The sequence below is a fragment of the Lepisma saccharinum genome, chromosome 27, assembly GCF_977018435.1.
Source record: "Lepisma saccharinum chromosome 27, izLepSacc3.1, whole genome shotgun sequence".
Classification (NCBI taxonomy): domain Eukaryota; kingdom Metazoa; phylum Arthropoda; class Insecta; order Zygentoma; family Lepismatidae; genus Lepisma; species Lepisma saccharinum.
In genome coordinates, this window is record NC_139255.1 from 51560864 (window position 1) to 51578069 (window position 17206).

At 40.9% G+C, this 17206-nt stretch overlaps 1 protein-coding gene across 1 annotated transcript in view; it reads left to right on the forward strand.

Annotated features, from left to right (window-relative positions):
- Nucleotides 1–786: 786 nt before the first annotated feature.
- Nucleotides 787–17206, forward strand: part of LOC145980249 (dipeptidase 1-like) — a 256811-nt gene continuing 240391 nt past the window's right edge. Inside the window, exon 1 of the mRNA XM_083113259.1 lies at nt 787–888. Within this exon, the coding sequence (XP_082969385.1) occupies nt 787–888 (102 nt within the window). The remainder of the gene's footprint in view (nt 889–17206) is intronic.

The following is a 17206-nucleotide window of genomic DNA, read 5'->3' on the forward strand; positions in this document are numbered from 1 at the left end:
CCAGCTGTGTGAGGTCTGGCGTTGTCATGAAGCAGCAGAACACTTCTGATGGATGTACCACGTCTTTGGGTTCGATAAGCAGCCTTAACACTTTCCAGGAGTTCACAATAGTAAGCAGCATTTACTGTTCTTCTTTCATGAAGATAATCAATAAAAATGACATCTCTGAAATCCCAAAAACTGTGGCAAGAATCTGCGTGGCTTTTGCCCTTGACTGGCCCAGCCTCTTCTTTTTTCCGCCACTCCTTGCTGGCCTGTTTTGACTCTGGTGTGTAGTGGTGGACCCAAGTTTCATCACAGGTGACAAGACGGTGCAGAAATTCATCCCCTTCTATCTTATAACGAACCAGGAGCCTTTGAGAGATTTCCAGTCGAACATTTTTCTGCTCCTCAGTGAGGAGGCGTGGAACCCACCTCGAAGCGATTTTTCTGTAGCCCAAGTTCTCATGAATGAACGTGTGAGCACTACCATGACTTATGTCCACTGCAGATGAAATTTCACTCACTGCCAAGCGACGGCCAGCTTCAATCAAGTCCTGTTTTCTTGAGTGATGCTTTTCCTTGGCCGCCGTTGATGTCTTTCATTTTCCACAGTTTCCCGTCCTCCCGAAAACATGTTGTGCCATTCATACACACGGGTCTTCGAAAGGGTGGACTCACCAAACTGTGCTCGAAGTCTGGTCAAAATTTCACTTGGTTTTACCCCTTCGTTTGTAAGAAATTTGATAATGATTCGTTGCGATATGGACGGGTGTACATCCTGCTCACTCATCGTGCTACTGACTGATGTTAAAAGTTGACAAGTACTCCAGGGAAGGAACAGACTCCAGATACACCCACTATCATCACCTCAAGGCCACAGGACTCCACCACACACTTGCCCTGCAAGTAAGAAATAAATTCCCGTTTAGGGGTGTAAGGGGTGATCTTCCACGTAGTACACCCAAATGTCAACCTCACTTCCACGTTAGTGCACCCTGGACTTAAGACTAACGAGGCTCTGGCGACTGGCCCCATGGCCAGTATAATTTTGTTTGTATTGTCCTGTTCTTTTGTCCTTATATGTGCTGAGTGCCTCTTTACAGCCTCAGCTTTTAACAGAAGTCAGAATATTTTAATTTTTTTTTTAGTTATGCAACGTTAGAGTTGTTATTTGTAGAGGTAAGGGGCTGGCCCCCGTATACTGTGACGGGAGCAAAATAGCCTAAGTGCTGACGCTCCCAAAATTTTAAATTCAAATTCTAGTCAAAAATTCCCGTTTATATTTGATTCACCAATACATTAATTGAAGACAAGGCAGGATTTTGTCGATTTTTGAAAATCTGGGGCAGAACCCACGTTTCTATATATTACTACCATTCATCTTCACCGTCGCAATTAACCAAAAGTGACAGTAACGTGACGCTAAATAACAAAACTCGAGTCAAGTGGACGTTCCGAAGCTTCACACATACAAATCACATTTCTAAAGTTATGAAAAGCTCATAACATGATTTATTCTTGGGATTAAGCGGGAGAACACAAACGCATGGATCCGACTTCTGCATTTTGCACTCAATTTGCTGAGCTCTTCTTAATTTGTATTGGATTTTCTGGTACAACGCTAATTAATTGAATATTATTTTATTAACTACGAACATAATAGGTTTATTGCTTTTTCGTAATTGAAAATTAATAATACGAATTTCCATGCGGCGGGTGGGGAGGAAAGTGGCGGTTCGACCCTACTCTAGAGGTCCGTGATTGGTTATTCCCTACATTCTAAAAAAAAGACTTTGTGTTCTACTATGAACACTGGTATTTCACCGGAATATCATTTTAAATGTTTCTTTCAAATAACAATTGACTGAAAAATGAGCGGAGAAAGTGCACTAATTTTGAATTATTATAATACTGACTCGTTTAAAGTTATTGTAAATTTTTTGAAAATAAGTGCAGATTGGAAGTTAAGTAGTGACGTACAGGGTGTTCAAAGTGTCAGGCAACCGAAACTTTAACCGTACGTAACTTTTGTACAAAAAACGATGGCGACATGAAACTTACACCAGATATTAACCATGTCTATGTGGATTGTTACGTGTCCATAGGAGCGATAAGAGGAAAATGTTTGACTTAGACAATAACAGATGGCAGCACCAGCGACAGAGGATGAAACTAATTTGAACAAAGTAGAAAGGTGGAAAGAATGATTAAAACGAAGACGAAAAGTTATATAATTACAATGAGTGATTGAATCAAGTCGAATGTGCAACAATGAATTATAAGAAAAGAGGAAAATATGAAAGAGTGTTGACAGGTACACTTACGATATGTATAAAAAATCAAAGAAGGCTGAGACGTAGGATATTATTTTAAACATTTGAGAATAAGATTATTCTCTAATTAGGTATATGATGAACGTAGAAGAGTTGCTAAGGTATAATAAAGAAAAATATGGATAAAAAACAGCTATGGAGCCGCTTACAGCATTTTTGATGTGTATTGATGGTCTGTGTCGGTATTGATCGAATTAATAAAATAATGATAAATGTTTAGACATTGTGTGCATTTTATGGGGTTAAGTATGACATTCACAAAAATATATGTTTCTTTGAAATTACGATGTGTACTGGCAACATTGATCGTGCCATAGGCTATATTATTCAATCAATGTCCAGATGCAACAAAAGAGTTTAAATTTATCGTACAGAAAGGAAAACTTGGCTAACCTACAAACACAAAATAACACCAGTAGGAAAGGAACTATTTATAAGACGTTACGTGTTATTGTTTGTACAAGAGAGTAAAATGAAAATGTAGGGTTGCACAAGTTTGATGCATTTTAGCACAGATCTATATTTATATTCAACTTTGAGTTAGTGCCTGTATACCTTAAGAAGAATAAGTCTTTGTGGTTCACATGCAGTCACTTATGAGCCACTGCGAAGGCCTTTGCACCCATCTGCCTGCGAACTGAGGCCACTGTCGAACTTTCTCCTCCATTACTAAACTTGCTGGTGTGTAAAGCATGCACAGAGATATTGAATTTTCATTTGCCGAGAAATTTCTGTAAGTTTTAAGCTGCCAGAGGGCAAGAAATCAGTCCTCGTCACTGCTGCAAGTGTGTATAGGAGGCACCATCTTCAAAATTACAGAAATGGCGTTTTGAAGCTCACTTGATCAGTGTTGCAGCCTTGAGATAGTCTTACAGTTGGTAAATATGAGCTGTATACAGTCTGTCCTGTAATTTTTGTCAGACTCTTAAGGTCTTTACTCCTGTATATAACTTCGTTCTTGCGGTGGATGGAAAATGCTATTATTTCGTATGTATCTCTCCTATCCAAGCTATCTGCATCTCCCTTGGCCCGGTTTCCCGGCGCTCCAAAAGGAGGGGGAGGGGCATTATCTTGGAGGCTTCTTGTCGCTAATTACAGCCCCCTTTCAAGTTTGCCTTGTCCCCCGCGGGATCAAATAGACGTGGGAGTAATGCTCTTCGAGCACGTTCTGCTTGTTTACGTCTGTTTGAGCAAACAGCCAACAGACTGAGAGGTGATCCGCAAAGCTGGAATTAAACCGGGTCGTTGTGACAGGGGTTCAGCCCCCCCTTCCCCTCCGACGGGAACCCGCAAACAAGATGGTTTTGGGTACGTGCTCAGTTCGGATTATAGATATCAATAGCTATAGTTGTCAAATTCCTAAAAGAGATATTCTAATGTGTTCTCATGCACTGTATATAAGAGGTATTGAAATGTGATCCATTAACAGCCCGACGGAAGAACCGTGAATACCCGTTTGTGGGCGGGCAAGCGTGACTCGTTAGTCGAGTTGGAAACAAACGTGTCCCGTCCAGCACTAGAATATGCAGGACATTTTTCTCTAGGGCATTCTGAATATTCGGTATTAGTTTTGTTCATAAGAAACATAAAGTTAATGTAAATACGAGGCAAAATGTATTTGGAGGGCCTATCAGGCGCGATCTTTAAAAGCATGTTATTCGAGATACTCATGCTAGTGAGAGTGTACAACTGCTTGGTATTGGTGGCATTTTTCTAATTATGATAATTAATAAACAACTGCACCTCTATATGGCCACGGTGGCTCAGTCGGTAACGCGTCTGACCAAAGGTCCCGGGTTCGATCCCCGGCCGGTTCAAATCCGAGAACTTTTCTAACGTTGGAAGCGGCCCCGGCTCCCACCCAGCTTCGAATGACATGGGTACCTGTGGTAAAAGCGGTCAGGGGCGTGATGCTGATCACATCACCCCCACTCACGACCTGATCAAGAAAGTGTGGGGCGTTACCCCACACCCCCTATACGCCTTCATGGCGTGGTGCTAAGCACAGGGGAGCACTTTACCTTTCTTTTTACCTTCACCTCTATAATCAAAGAAGCATTAATAAAAAAATATTATGGTTTTTGTGAGTTTTAGCGAATGGTAAAATATGGGTGCGACACTCATGCAATAATTGGTTATTATTTTTTATTAATGATGGTAACTTTCATAATCATTATAATTAATAAATAACTAAACTTCTATAAACAAAAAAAGCAAGAAGCAATGCAAAAATATAATGGTTTCTTGAATTTTAGTGATTAAGAAAAGTGTGGGGCTGTGAGCTCCCCCAGGTAAGTATGTTTCTCGTACGGCATAGGTAAGCTAGGGTTAATCCTTTTGAGGTTGTTCCTTCGCGTATATTCCTTTTTACTCTTGTTCCTTCTGCGTTTAATTCTGTGTTACGTTTCGCAGTTGTTCCCTTTCGCGCTTAGTTTCTATCGCAGTTGGTCCGTCTCCTTGTTTCTGCCATTTTGTTTTGAATATGTTTTTTTCCTATCGTTTTTCGTATCGTTGGTCTACTTCCCGTTGGGTTACTGAACGCGTTCCTGGATACGTTTTACAGTACATAATATGATTGGCAGTTTGCCATTTCTTACATAATTTGTGTGTTCCTTGCAACACTGGCATGCGCCGTTTTACGTCAGAAAGATACGTCACAGATGCGATCAAATGTGGGGTTGGGTTACCAGCATACAGGCGGCGAAATGGGCTTTCTTGAACGTTTGTAGCGCCGAAAGACGCACCAACGACAATAAATGTTACGGAGAAAAGTTGTTTGTTTTGATGCACTCTATACGTTTCTGTTGCATGTTGCAATCTGCAGGGGTTAGTTTTGCCCCATAATCTATATTGACTCACACAGGCTTTTGAAATTTGGCATTCCCCATTATCGTAATCCAATGTGTGGTATTTTTACCCCATAATTTTGAAGTCCTTTTCAAAGTAATTTCTTATTGTCTGTGCGATCCACAAAGCACTCCAAAAGCGGTTTTGACCATTGTTGCAAATGATGATGAAGGTAACAATTGCCTAGAGAGGAAAGCTCACTTATTTTCAAGCAGTTCCCTTTTTTAGAAAAAAACAAAAGGCTAATATTCACTCCTTAAGCATTTGTATGAAATCAAGCCCTCTCCTGAATTAATTCGTCGTGGGGAGAGATGAAACAGATGGATGAATTCTTTCTCGAATTTGAATTCAGTGTTGCCTCGGAGGGTATTACTTGCAGCTGCATGGACAGTTGCAACCTTCATCCTAGAGTGTTAGGTAACATGCCATTCTCGCACGTCTGGCGGTTTGCGTTATGTTTTCGTCCGATTCGTTTGAGAAAGAGTTAGTTGTGTGTGTGTTTTTTTAGGACATTACTCAGCCAAAGTTTCTTTAAAAAATCCATGCGTGATCGTCCTGTTGGCCTATCTCAGGAACTACTAGGCCTATAAACACTAGCTACACATGGGAGGTTGTTACGTGTCATAACTCCCCTACTTTGGCCCAGTATTCCTACAAAAGAACGTCAAAGATAGGAAAAGGTAGCAAAATTAGGTATGACTACTAAAAATAGTATCCGTAGATCCTTTCAAAAACCTTTGGCACGCTACTGCCTATAAAGATTAAATTTGGTGGCCAGATAGACCGAATGGTACTATTTTAATGTTTCATAAATAATTTCATTCGCTATGTACAAGGCTAGGAATGACTCATTTACATCCCGTCTTTAACGCAGGCCCGTTCATATAGGTCCAATCAGTGCCGAAGGTAGCTGGACATAAACCAAACTTTTCGAAACCGTGATGCTTCACGCTAACCACTACAGCAGAGTGGCTGACTGTAGAGTTCCACAAAACAAACATTTTAAATGGACGATATCTACGTTTACTTAGATAGCGACCTGAATTTTTCGCGTTTACTTCCTGCAAAAATTGACATTGTCTGATTTCTCTGGTTATTTTCTCTAAATTGCTGTTCTCAAAGGCCGCCTGCATCCACCATTAAAATTAAGCTCATTTTTAATCCATGCTTATTTTAAACCTCTTACTCACTACATATTCCCAAATTGATCAACATTGTTCATTGACTAATGGATTACCTTTGTTTTAGTTCGATTTTTTGCCGCCAGGAGGTTCCCTAATCTGTAAAATGCAGTCCACGGTATCCTACGTGGAGTAGAGCTTGAAAATTGTGCATTAAACCTTTCACAGAAACGTATTGAGGATATCAAAACTAAAAACGTGTCTTCGTGGTTGGTGTATCGTTTCGTCATTACGAACTTTCAAAAAAAAGGACGTTTACCGCCTGTATGCTTGCAACCCAACATAACATTTGATCATAACACCATTAAACCTTGTTTCCATGATATGGAAAACTCAATATGCTGACCAAGGAAGAAATTTATTTTATTATAAAAGAAACAAAACGTAACGTTTCAACCTTCTAGCAAGGTCTTCTTCAGACTCTGTACCATGTACAAATGAAACAAGGTACAAAACAGGACGATATATATACACACAAAAATTACTCCCCTCCAGACGCAAAACTATTAGAAAGTTGTTTTTCTGGGAACATTCCAGCAGCTGGCCTTCCCTCGTCAACTGTACTTTCACCTGACAGGCGATTTAGCTAAACATTTCCTTTCATCTGGAAGGGGATTGACTCTTTTTCCTTTCCTTCTTCTTTCTTTTTCCTTCCTCTCCTGTTTCTCTCTTGTACTTTCCACTCTTTCTAACACTTTCTTCCATTCTTTGTTTATCTTCAGTCCCCCATTCCAGTTCATTCTGTCTTCTTCACCTTTCTTCTCTATTTCCTTGGCCTCCTTCCATTTTCTCACTAGCATTCTCTTCTCCCTTCCTATCTGCTTAGCCTCATCCCACTCTATGTCATGTCCTGTTTCTCTCATGTGTTTAAATATCGCATTTCTATATTTATCTCGTAAGTCGTACATCATGTTGTTCCAACCTGTCTTCAGCGTCTTTTTCGTTTCTCCTATGTACACACCCTATTCTTAAGAATAGCGAAGAATGCAAACAATAAAAGGAAAACAGAGAGGAGGAAGAGGAAGCGATTATCTACGAATTGAAATTTAAAGAATGTCAGAATGTGTACGCGTACATAGGAGAAACGAAAAAGAGGCTGAAAGACAAATTGAAAGAACATAGGGATAATGTACGATTTAAGAGAGATAGAAATGCGATATTGAAACACAAGAGAGAAACAGGACATGACATAGAGTGGGATGAGGCTAAGCAGATAGGAAGGGAGAAGACAGTACTAGTGAGAAAATGGAAGGAGGCCAAAGAAATAGAGAAAAAAGGTGAAGAAGACAGAATGAACTGGAATGGGGAATGAAGATAAACAAATTATAGAAGAAGGTGTTAGAAAGAGTGGAAAGGACAAGAGAGAAAGAGGAAAGAAGAAGGATAAAGAATGAAGGAAAAAGAGCGTGAGATAAAGAGTCAAATCCCCTTCCAGATGAAAGGCAATGTTTAGCTAAATCCCCTCTCAGGTGAAAGTACAGTTGACAAGGGAAGGCCAGCTGCTGGAATATTTCGAGGAAAACAACTTTCTAATAGTCTGGAGGGGAGTAATTTTTCTGTATATGTATCGTCCTGTTTTGTACCTGGTACAGAGTCTGAAGAAGACCTTGCTAGAAGGTTGAAACGTTACGTTTAGTTTATGTTTTATAATAAAATAAATTACTGCCTTGGTCAGCATATTGAGTTTAACATTTGATCGCATCTGTAACGTTGCTTCTTGTCGTAAAACGGCGTGTGCCTATGAAAGGAATACACATTCTGCGAGAAATAACAAACTACCAACTACATCATGTGTTGTAAAACGCAGCTTGGAACTTGTTCAGGTACGCAACGGGGAGTGAAGCAACGAAACGAAAAACGGTGAAATACGTAAAACAAACAACAAATAACATGTCCAAAAAAAGTTGTTGGAACTTAGAAGGGAAAGAGACGAAAAAGATTACCTAAACGTCTCTAAGGGTGGAATAAGAAATTGCTGTCCTCGTCCTCCCTCCGAGAGCTAATAGTTTATTTTCGGGGGCATAGCGTTGTTCTTTGTTATCCTAAAAACTATATTGCATTTCTTTTCTTAACTTGCATTTCAAGTAATTGCAAATGTTATTCTGAATAACGTGCATTATATACAGTGTAAACGTAGTATTCTCGAACGGGCGTGGCGGAGTGGTTAGCACATTGCGCTATGACGCCAGGGGTCCCAGGTTCGAATCCCGGCCTGGGCGTGGACGTTTGTGAGTGTCCATTCATCATATCATCACTCATCCTCATCTTCGCAAATTAGCCAAAAGTGGCACAAGAAGCGAAGTAAAATAAAGCGACTCAATCAATGGAAAGGGATTAAGTAAACCAACGATACGAAAACGATAAGAGACAAATATATCTGTTTCAGCGTGTCGAAACGCAGGCACGGTACGAAGTCGGATGCCGTCGAAAATATGGATGACTAACTAATTAACTAACTTTCAAGCCTCCTTAAACCCGAAGGTTTATGGCTGCAGCAACACAAGCGTTCCATCAGTCCCTATCCTGAGCAAGATCTATATACTATTTTCCATCCCTACAGATTTCCTTTAGGTTCATCTCAACGTTGTCCCTCCATCTTCGTCTTGGCCTTCCTACAGGTCTCTTACCATCAGGTTTCCCAACAAAAATCCTGTAAACATTTCCTTCCTCTCCCATTCGTGTCCCACCTAAGTCTTCTTGATTTAATCATTCTAATAATGTCTGGACATGAATACAAATCATGCAGTTCTAATTTATGCAACAGTCTCCACTCACCTGTCTCCTCATCCCTTTTAGGTCCAAATATTAGGATAATATGGGTGATGGAGAAGTAAATGCTAAGGCCTGCCAAATGGTCCCATCGGCGCTGTTTTCTGGCTTTCGAAATCGGAGCCCGCTACTGCTTCTTTTCATGTAGTTCTCCAGTTGACGATGCTGTGTCAACACCGACATTTTGGGTGCTACCATCTGGAAACGAACCCGGAACAGCTCGCACCAAAAGCGATACTCGCTTGCCCTGACCTTCAAAGTAGCTAGAGAAAATTCGCATAGGATGGAAACACTGCTGGAAGGAATGCGGCACAAATTTCACCCACCGGAGCCTACAGCGTCCGATATATCGACTCTCCAGAGATCCGGCGATTAAGGTTATGAAAATCTTCTCTTAATGGATTTCCCAATAAGAAGGGAATTTCCCCGCTCTTCAATTGCCCGCAGGGAGAGACGCAGAAAACATCCACACTAGCATTTTTCTTCCGTTTGGAGAGCCATGAAATATTCAGGGCGGTCTCCTTACGGCGAGTGATGGGAGTTTGAAGAGGCCAGGGTGTGTCTTCTCTCGCCGTGTGCTATTAACAGTGATGCTTAGTGCCTTCAGATTAGAGCCAGTGGGTGAGATTTGTGACGTCGATTTATTGCTCAAATGACCATACGAGACTCATTAGAACCTGTCTGCAGAAAGTTACTTTTTCAGAAAGTAGGGTAGTTAGGGGTAAATCGGATCAACTCTATTTATGGGATATCAGTACCTTTATTACAATTGAAATTATATTCATAACAACAAGCAAGCCTTCATCTACTAGGCCAATATAGAAATTACTTCGATTTCGTAATATTCACCCAGATATTATAACTTTAATGCATGAAGCATTGATCCGATTTCCTCCATGTCAACGGGGTAAATCGGATCAGCTGTGGGGTAATTCGGATCACACAGATTTTGATACACAAATACCACAAATAAACTGTTTTTTACAAAGGCGTTTAGACAGCGTTAATGGAACCACTCTTTACAAGCCTGGCACTATCCAATCTCCAACCTGGTTAGGTTGTGGCTTTCATGGTAGTACGATATACGGCAGAATCCACATCTCCACGCTTCGTTGTTCGCACTTTTATATGCAAGTTTTCCTGCTTGCTTAAACTGTCTCTTATCCTTCTCATTCTTCCTCTTATCCCCAGGGTTGAGATAAGGATAATTTTCATCTGATATCAGACGAAGTGAAGGAATAGATTTTCGTGTATCAAACACGTCTGAAGCTTTCTCTAACAGCAGCGACAACTTCTTCCATAGCAACAACTGACCAGGAACTATAAGGACCATGAGCAGTTTTCCGAATGTAGTTTCGAGGCATCTGAAACAAAATGTATAGCCTACATTAAAGCATACACGTCGTACACATGTGTTGTGTTACAAATTAGGCTGCTGATGTTCATAGATAGACAGACTGATTTATGAAAATATAGATATAGCCTACTGGATCCCTCCAGTTATGTCAAAGCAATCAAACAGAAAGGATAATTTTAATGATCCGACTTACCCCGAAATACATCTTATTAAAAACCTTCATTTTGTTTGCACTGATTTACGTGCTTTGTTTAAAATTATCACAACATCTGGTGGAGCATGCTTCATTCAATGACATATTACAACTGGAAATCAAATATACGTAACAAACAATGAAAAGAAGCTTATTCCACGACTATGAAAACTTACTTTTTGGTCGTCACAAAAATACACAACTTCAAACAATGTAATCTGGGACTCCTCTGGCGCCAAACAAACAATGGGTTCTTGCAATTCCCATTTCTTCTGAGAGGTGGCAGCACAATGCACACAGCAATAACGCACAAACTTCCGATCTTGTGTCTGTACGACTGAGTTGTTTTCGGCCGATCCGATTTCCCCCATGATCCGATTTTCCCCTACCTAACCTACCGCTGTTACGGATAATCATTTTGAAAAGTATATCCGTTACAGTCAATATTTTTGCAAGTAACTCCGTTACAGTTTACAATTTTGAAAAGCAACTCTGTTACAGTTAATAACCTTGAACAGCAAATCATTTTGAAATTTTTCTCTCAGCTACAGTCAGTAATTTTGAAAAGAAACAATTGCAGTTAGTCATTTTAAAAAGTGAAGACCTAGTTAATCATTTGAGAAGCAACTGTTACATTTAATCAAATTGAAAATACATTCAGTTACAGTTTATCATCTTGAAAAGTAACTCTGTTACAATTTTTCATTTTCAGAAGTAACTTCTAGAATTAATCGTTTTCAGAAGTAACTCTGTTACAGATAATCATATTAAAGATTAACTCAGTTACAGTTAATCATTTCCAAAGTAAATCAGTTGAAGTCAGTCATTTTATAAAAGAAGTCAGTTACACCTAATCATTTTGGATAGTAACTATGTTATATTTAATCATTTTGAAGAGATAACTAACTGTAACAGAAGTAGTTCTGTCCCACTTAATAATTTTGGGAAGTAATTCTATTACAGTTAAGAGTATTGAAAAGTAACTCTGTTACACTTAATCATTGTGAAAAGTAACTCTGTTACACTTAATCATTGTGAAAAGTAACCAAATCTGTTGCACTTAATCATATTGAAGAGTAACGCTATTACACTCAATTATTTTGAAAAGTAATTCTGTGTCACTTATTCGTTTTGAGAAGTAACTCAGTTACAGTTAATCATATTGAAAAGTAACTAAGATACAGTTAATCGTTTTCGAAAGTTACTCTGAAGATTTATTCATTTTCGTTTTCATCTTTCGAAAATGTTTTCATTTTTTGTATCACTGACTTGTATTTTTTTTAAATTTGAAATGGAAGATGTCATTTTCCTAAGTGGGGGGCGAAGGCCCGTTCCGACCCCTCTCCATAGCGACATCACTGCTGAGTCTCTACTAGACATGCTGCCGATACAGTGGATACGCCAGGACGTCCCTTCTGTCGTTCAATTTCGCGAGAAGAGTTTCAACACTTCTTTTTCTGCACTCCGTTTCGGAGCGGTTAGCGAGCAGCGGTTGACACCAAAGCCTCCTGGTGCTGAGGTCGAAGAGTAATTAAGGCAGAACGGCCAGGACCTCCCCTCCACAAAGAGTGTAATGATCCAGCATCCTCTAAGTAACGACGTCGCCGTTAAAATCTTCTCCTTCAGCCGCACTCCTTCTCCTTCGTGGGAAAAGAAATTCATGAAGATTTGGCCCCTTCCACTGAAGGGTCATTCGGACAGGGTTGCCAGTATCATTCGTTTCTTTACTTTTGTTCTTCCTAGTGTTTCATTCACTCCGGTCATATCTATGCCACCTGGGTGTAAAGACATTCAAATCTCAACAGCTTTTCCACGTACACCTTGGACTGCATTTGTAAACTAACGAGGCCCTGGCGCCTGAACAGCCTCCGCAGGACTCGTATTGTTCTGTCCATGTGTGTGTTTGTGATTTCATCCTCATCCTTCGTGGCGTATTGGTTAGCACAACGCGCTACGACACCAGGGGTCTCGGATTCGAATCCCAACATGTGATTGGGTGTTCCTTGTGTGTCCATTCATTAATTTCATGATATCATCAGCCAGCTTCGTGATGCGAAAAGTGGCAGAAATGCGAAGTGAAATAAACAAAATCCAATCAATCAATCAATGATAACACCATTAAGCCTTGTTTTCATGATAACCAAAAACCGAATATGCTGACCAAGGCAGAATTTATTTTATTTTAAAACATAAACTAAACGTTACGTTTCAACCTTCTAGCAAGGTCTTCTTCAACTCTGTACCAAATACAAATGAAATAAGGTACATAAGGTAAATAAGGTGTATATATATACACACACACACACGCACACACACACACACACAAAGCACTCCTCTCCAGAGACAAGATTATTAGAAAGTTGTTTATCTGGATTGGTTGGTTGATTTAGTGTTGTAAGTCCACTTTATGCACAGTAAGGCTAATCGGGACTTGACCTACAGTTTAAAGTGGAATCCGAACCACTTGTGCCTCCACCGGGTATCGAACCCGGGACCCCTTGATTACAAGGCGACGACGCTACCACTGCGACATCGTTGTTTATCTGGAACATTCCTTTCCATGTGTTCAAGCAGGTGGCCTTCTCCTGTCAACTGTTGTTTCGCCTGACGGGCGATTTAGATAAACATTTCCTTTCATCTGGAACGTGGTTGGACTCCTTATCTCATGCTCTTTTTCCTTATCCTTTCTTTCTTCATTCCTCTTCCTTCTTTTCTCCTCCTTCGCTCTTGTCCTTACCACTATTTCTAATATATATATATATATACACTATCTGGCCATTCGTCACCGGACACCCCATCAGGTGGCATCATGGTGTGGTCGTGCTTCTCCTGGTATGGTGTTGGTCCTCTTGTGTTAGTGCGTGGAAACATGAATGCAGATGCATACCAAACGATCCTGGACAATTCTGCGCTACCGACATTGTGGGCACAATTCGGTAGTGGTCCTTATCTGTTTCAGCACGACAATGCCCCATGTCATACGGCAGGTGTGATCAACATGTGGTTCGAGGATATGGGTGTGCAAAAACTTGATTGGCCTGCCCAAAGTCCTGATCTCATCCCGATTGAGTATCTTTGGGACGAGTTGGAGCGCCGGTTGAGAGCCAGGCCACACCACCCAAAAAACACTAAAGAGTTGTTCGCCGCTTTGCAAGAGGAATGGAGCAGGATTCCCGTCGAAACCTATCGCAATTTGGTGGACAGTCTTCCTCAGAGGGTTGCGGCTGTACTTGCTGCGAAAGGTGGCCCCACACGATACTGACGGATGCCTGAAACCGGATTAAAGTACTCGTTCCAGGTGTCCGGTGACGAATGGCCAGATAGTGTATATATCTTCCTGTTTTTGTACCTTATTGCATTTGTATTTGGTACAGAGTCTGAAGAAGACCTTGCTAGAAGGTTGAAACGTAACGTTTAAAATAAAATAAATTCTGCCTTGGTCAGCATATTGAGTTTTTGGCGATCAATCAAACCTTATCCTCGCGATTAGCCAAAAGTGGCAGACAAGTGAAGTATATGAACCCAATTAATCAATCATTGCATGAACGAATGAATAATTTAGAACAATAAAGTTTGTAATTGATTTTGATACAAAATTCATAAATGAGAATGAGTATCGGCAAAGGGGAGGTTTAAATAAACTATGCTCCCCACCACTTGCGGTATCCTGAAATATTCGCTTCACTGCGACGCGTTGGGCGTGATTGCCTAACTCCACTATTCAGCTATTCAGTAGCAGTGACATTCCTTTGCGGGTGTAGGGGGGGGGGGCAGGAGTGTGAGGAAATTACAGTGACTCATTGAATTGTTAGTTTTATGTCTACATTGTGCATTGATAGGCTAATGTGGACTGGGCCTACAGTTTAAAGTGGGATGCAAACCACTGGGCAATGTGCCTCCACCAGGTATCGAACCCAGGACGCCGACGTTATCACTACGCCAACGGGGAGGCCCTTAATTTACCGTTACGTTATCTTACGCAGGGTGTCTACCAAAAGAACGAATCCAAAATTCTTGACTTTTTCACGACCTTTTTGTTTTTCTTAAGCTTTATTTATTCGACCCCTCAGTGGCGTATGCTGAGTCCAAGACCTGGAGTAGCTCACTATGACACGTGGTCCTAGGCTATGGAGGAAGGGAGAAGACTAGGCTCATTCTTGACATCTTCAAGGAAGCCACGTTGCCATCCCAACGCTAGTAAGGTTGCAAACTTATAAAAATTCAGGTTGCCAACTCCTAAGAATTCAGGTTGTCAACTCCTAATAATTCAGGTTGCCAACTCCTAAGAATTCAGGGTGCCAACTCCTAAGAATTTAGGTTGCCAACTCCTACGAATTTAGGTTGCCAACTCCTAAGAATTCAGGTTGCCAACATCTAAGAATTCAGGGTGCCAACTCCTATGAATTCAGGTTGCCAACTCCTAAGAATTCAGGTTGCCAACTCCTAAGAATTCAGGTTGCCAACTCCTGAGAATTCAGGTTGCTAACTCCTACGAATACAGGTTGCCAACTCCTAAGAATTCAGGTTGCCAACTTCTAAGAATTCAGGTTGCCAACTCCTAAGAATTCAGGTTGCCAACTCCTAAGAATTCAGGTTGCCAACTTCAGAATCGTCATTTTCTTCTCTTTCAAATCAGCTTAATTCACACAGTTTGTAAGAGGTGTCTCTTCAGTATTTTACTTTCTAGGCTTCAGGCTTCGCAGATGGCGTAGCTAGCCTGGAATATACGCCCCTGCGACCCCTACTTAGGTAAAGTTGGAAATTAGCAATTAAGACTATAAATATTTATTTAATGAAAAATCCCTACCAAAAGGCCAGTTAAGATGAAAACTGAAGCTGTATTTAACAAGATAATTAAGACTTGCATGATCTATTAATGAATCCTGGACTGTAATTGGTAGACTAGCGAGGCTGTGGTGTCTGGGCTCACAGCCAGTATAATCTTATGTGGGACTCACGTTGTCGACCCTACAAATTTGTGATTGTCTCTTCATCCATCTTATCATACCACCATTCATCCTCGTCTTCGCGATTATCCAAAAAGGGGCAGAAAAGTGAAGTAGAATAAACTAAATCATTGTGATAGCAATAAATCTTTAACACATGTATATTTTTTTATTGACTTTAATGACTGTTACGGTTTATGCTAATTTATCGAGACCCGTCTAATTTTGATTTCGATCTTGTCATCCAATTTCTAAACCTTATTATTATCCTTATTATTGTTATTCCTTGCATTATTTCCCCTTCGCATTGAATATTGACGAATGTTTCCAACTTCGGTGACAAAGTGATAATGTTCCTGTTCCTGGCAACACTGCCTCTTCCCAGCATCAGTGCCATTACACCTGACGCCGCAGCGTCTTCTTGCAAAATGCTCCCCCGACGGGAGTGCGATGTGACAGGAGCAAGTTGCTTAAAGGGAGCGCCGTATGCCTCCAATTAATTATGCCTGCAACCGTGGGTGGAGGGAGCGTAATGAATCAAGCGAGCGATTTTCAATTTCCCGACAACAGGGTTCGCAGTCCTTTGCCGAATGTAATCGGTCTCTTGAGCGCCACTTGGAGACGGAGGACAGCGCCGAGTAATGAAAGTGTCAGCGCCTCAGAGACTGCCAGGTAATGCTGAAATAACACTCCCGGTGCTAGAGTGGAGGAGAGGGTTAATTAAGGCGTGTTTACACGGACAGAAATGCTTCAGAAAAATCAATTGTTACATGGAGCGCCAAGCATGATTTCAAATAATGAAAACGAAAATATCTCTGCACGCGTTATTTCTCAATGACACGTCACTTCCGGCGTAAAGCACCGCCCAGACAGTACCACGTGTGACTTGCGCGCAACACTGGCAACACTGCTTTAATAATCTTACTCAAAGCACTGGTGTTTATGAGATGAATTGTGCCTCTGCATGTAAGACATATTGTCATTCGCCTGCATCCAGTTTCGGTGTAAGGGGGTGACACTTTGCTGAGACTCGGAAATGTCAACCTCTCTTAAACGTAGTACACCCTGATATTGCAGACTGGCGTGTTGAATCACAGAAATGGCGAACCCAAGTAAGGGTTACTGGGGTCAAAACCCCCCCCCCCCTTTGGCCCAGTATTCCTAAAAAAACAATGTCAAAGATTGGGAAGATAGCAAAATGAGGACTGACTACCAAAGGAATGTGTGTAATAATGTCCCCCTTTCGAAAATCTTGGGTACGTCACTGAATCACAGCCAGTATAATCCTTTGTGGGGCATGTGACCTGTCCATGTATGTTATGGCTGCCCTTTCATCCATATCATCTTGTTGCCATTCATCATTCTCGCGATTAGCCTAAGTGGCAGAAAAGCGAAGTAAAACAAATCAAACGAAATCAAATCAAATCAAGTCATCATTGATTTTGATCGTAGCGTTATAGTTGGACCAGAGATGAAAGAAAGAGAGAGAGTGAGAGAGAGAGTGAGTGAGTGAGTGAGTGAGTGAGTGAGTGAGTGAGAGAGAGAGTGTGTGTGTGTGTGTGTGTGTGTGTGTGTGTATGTGTGTGAGTGTGTGAGTG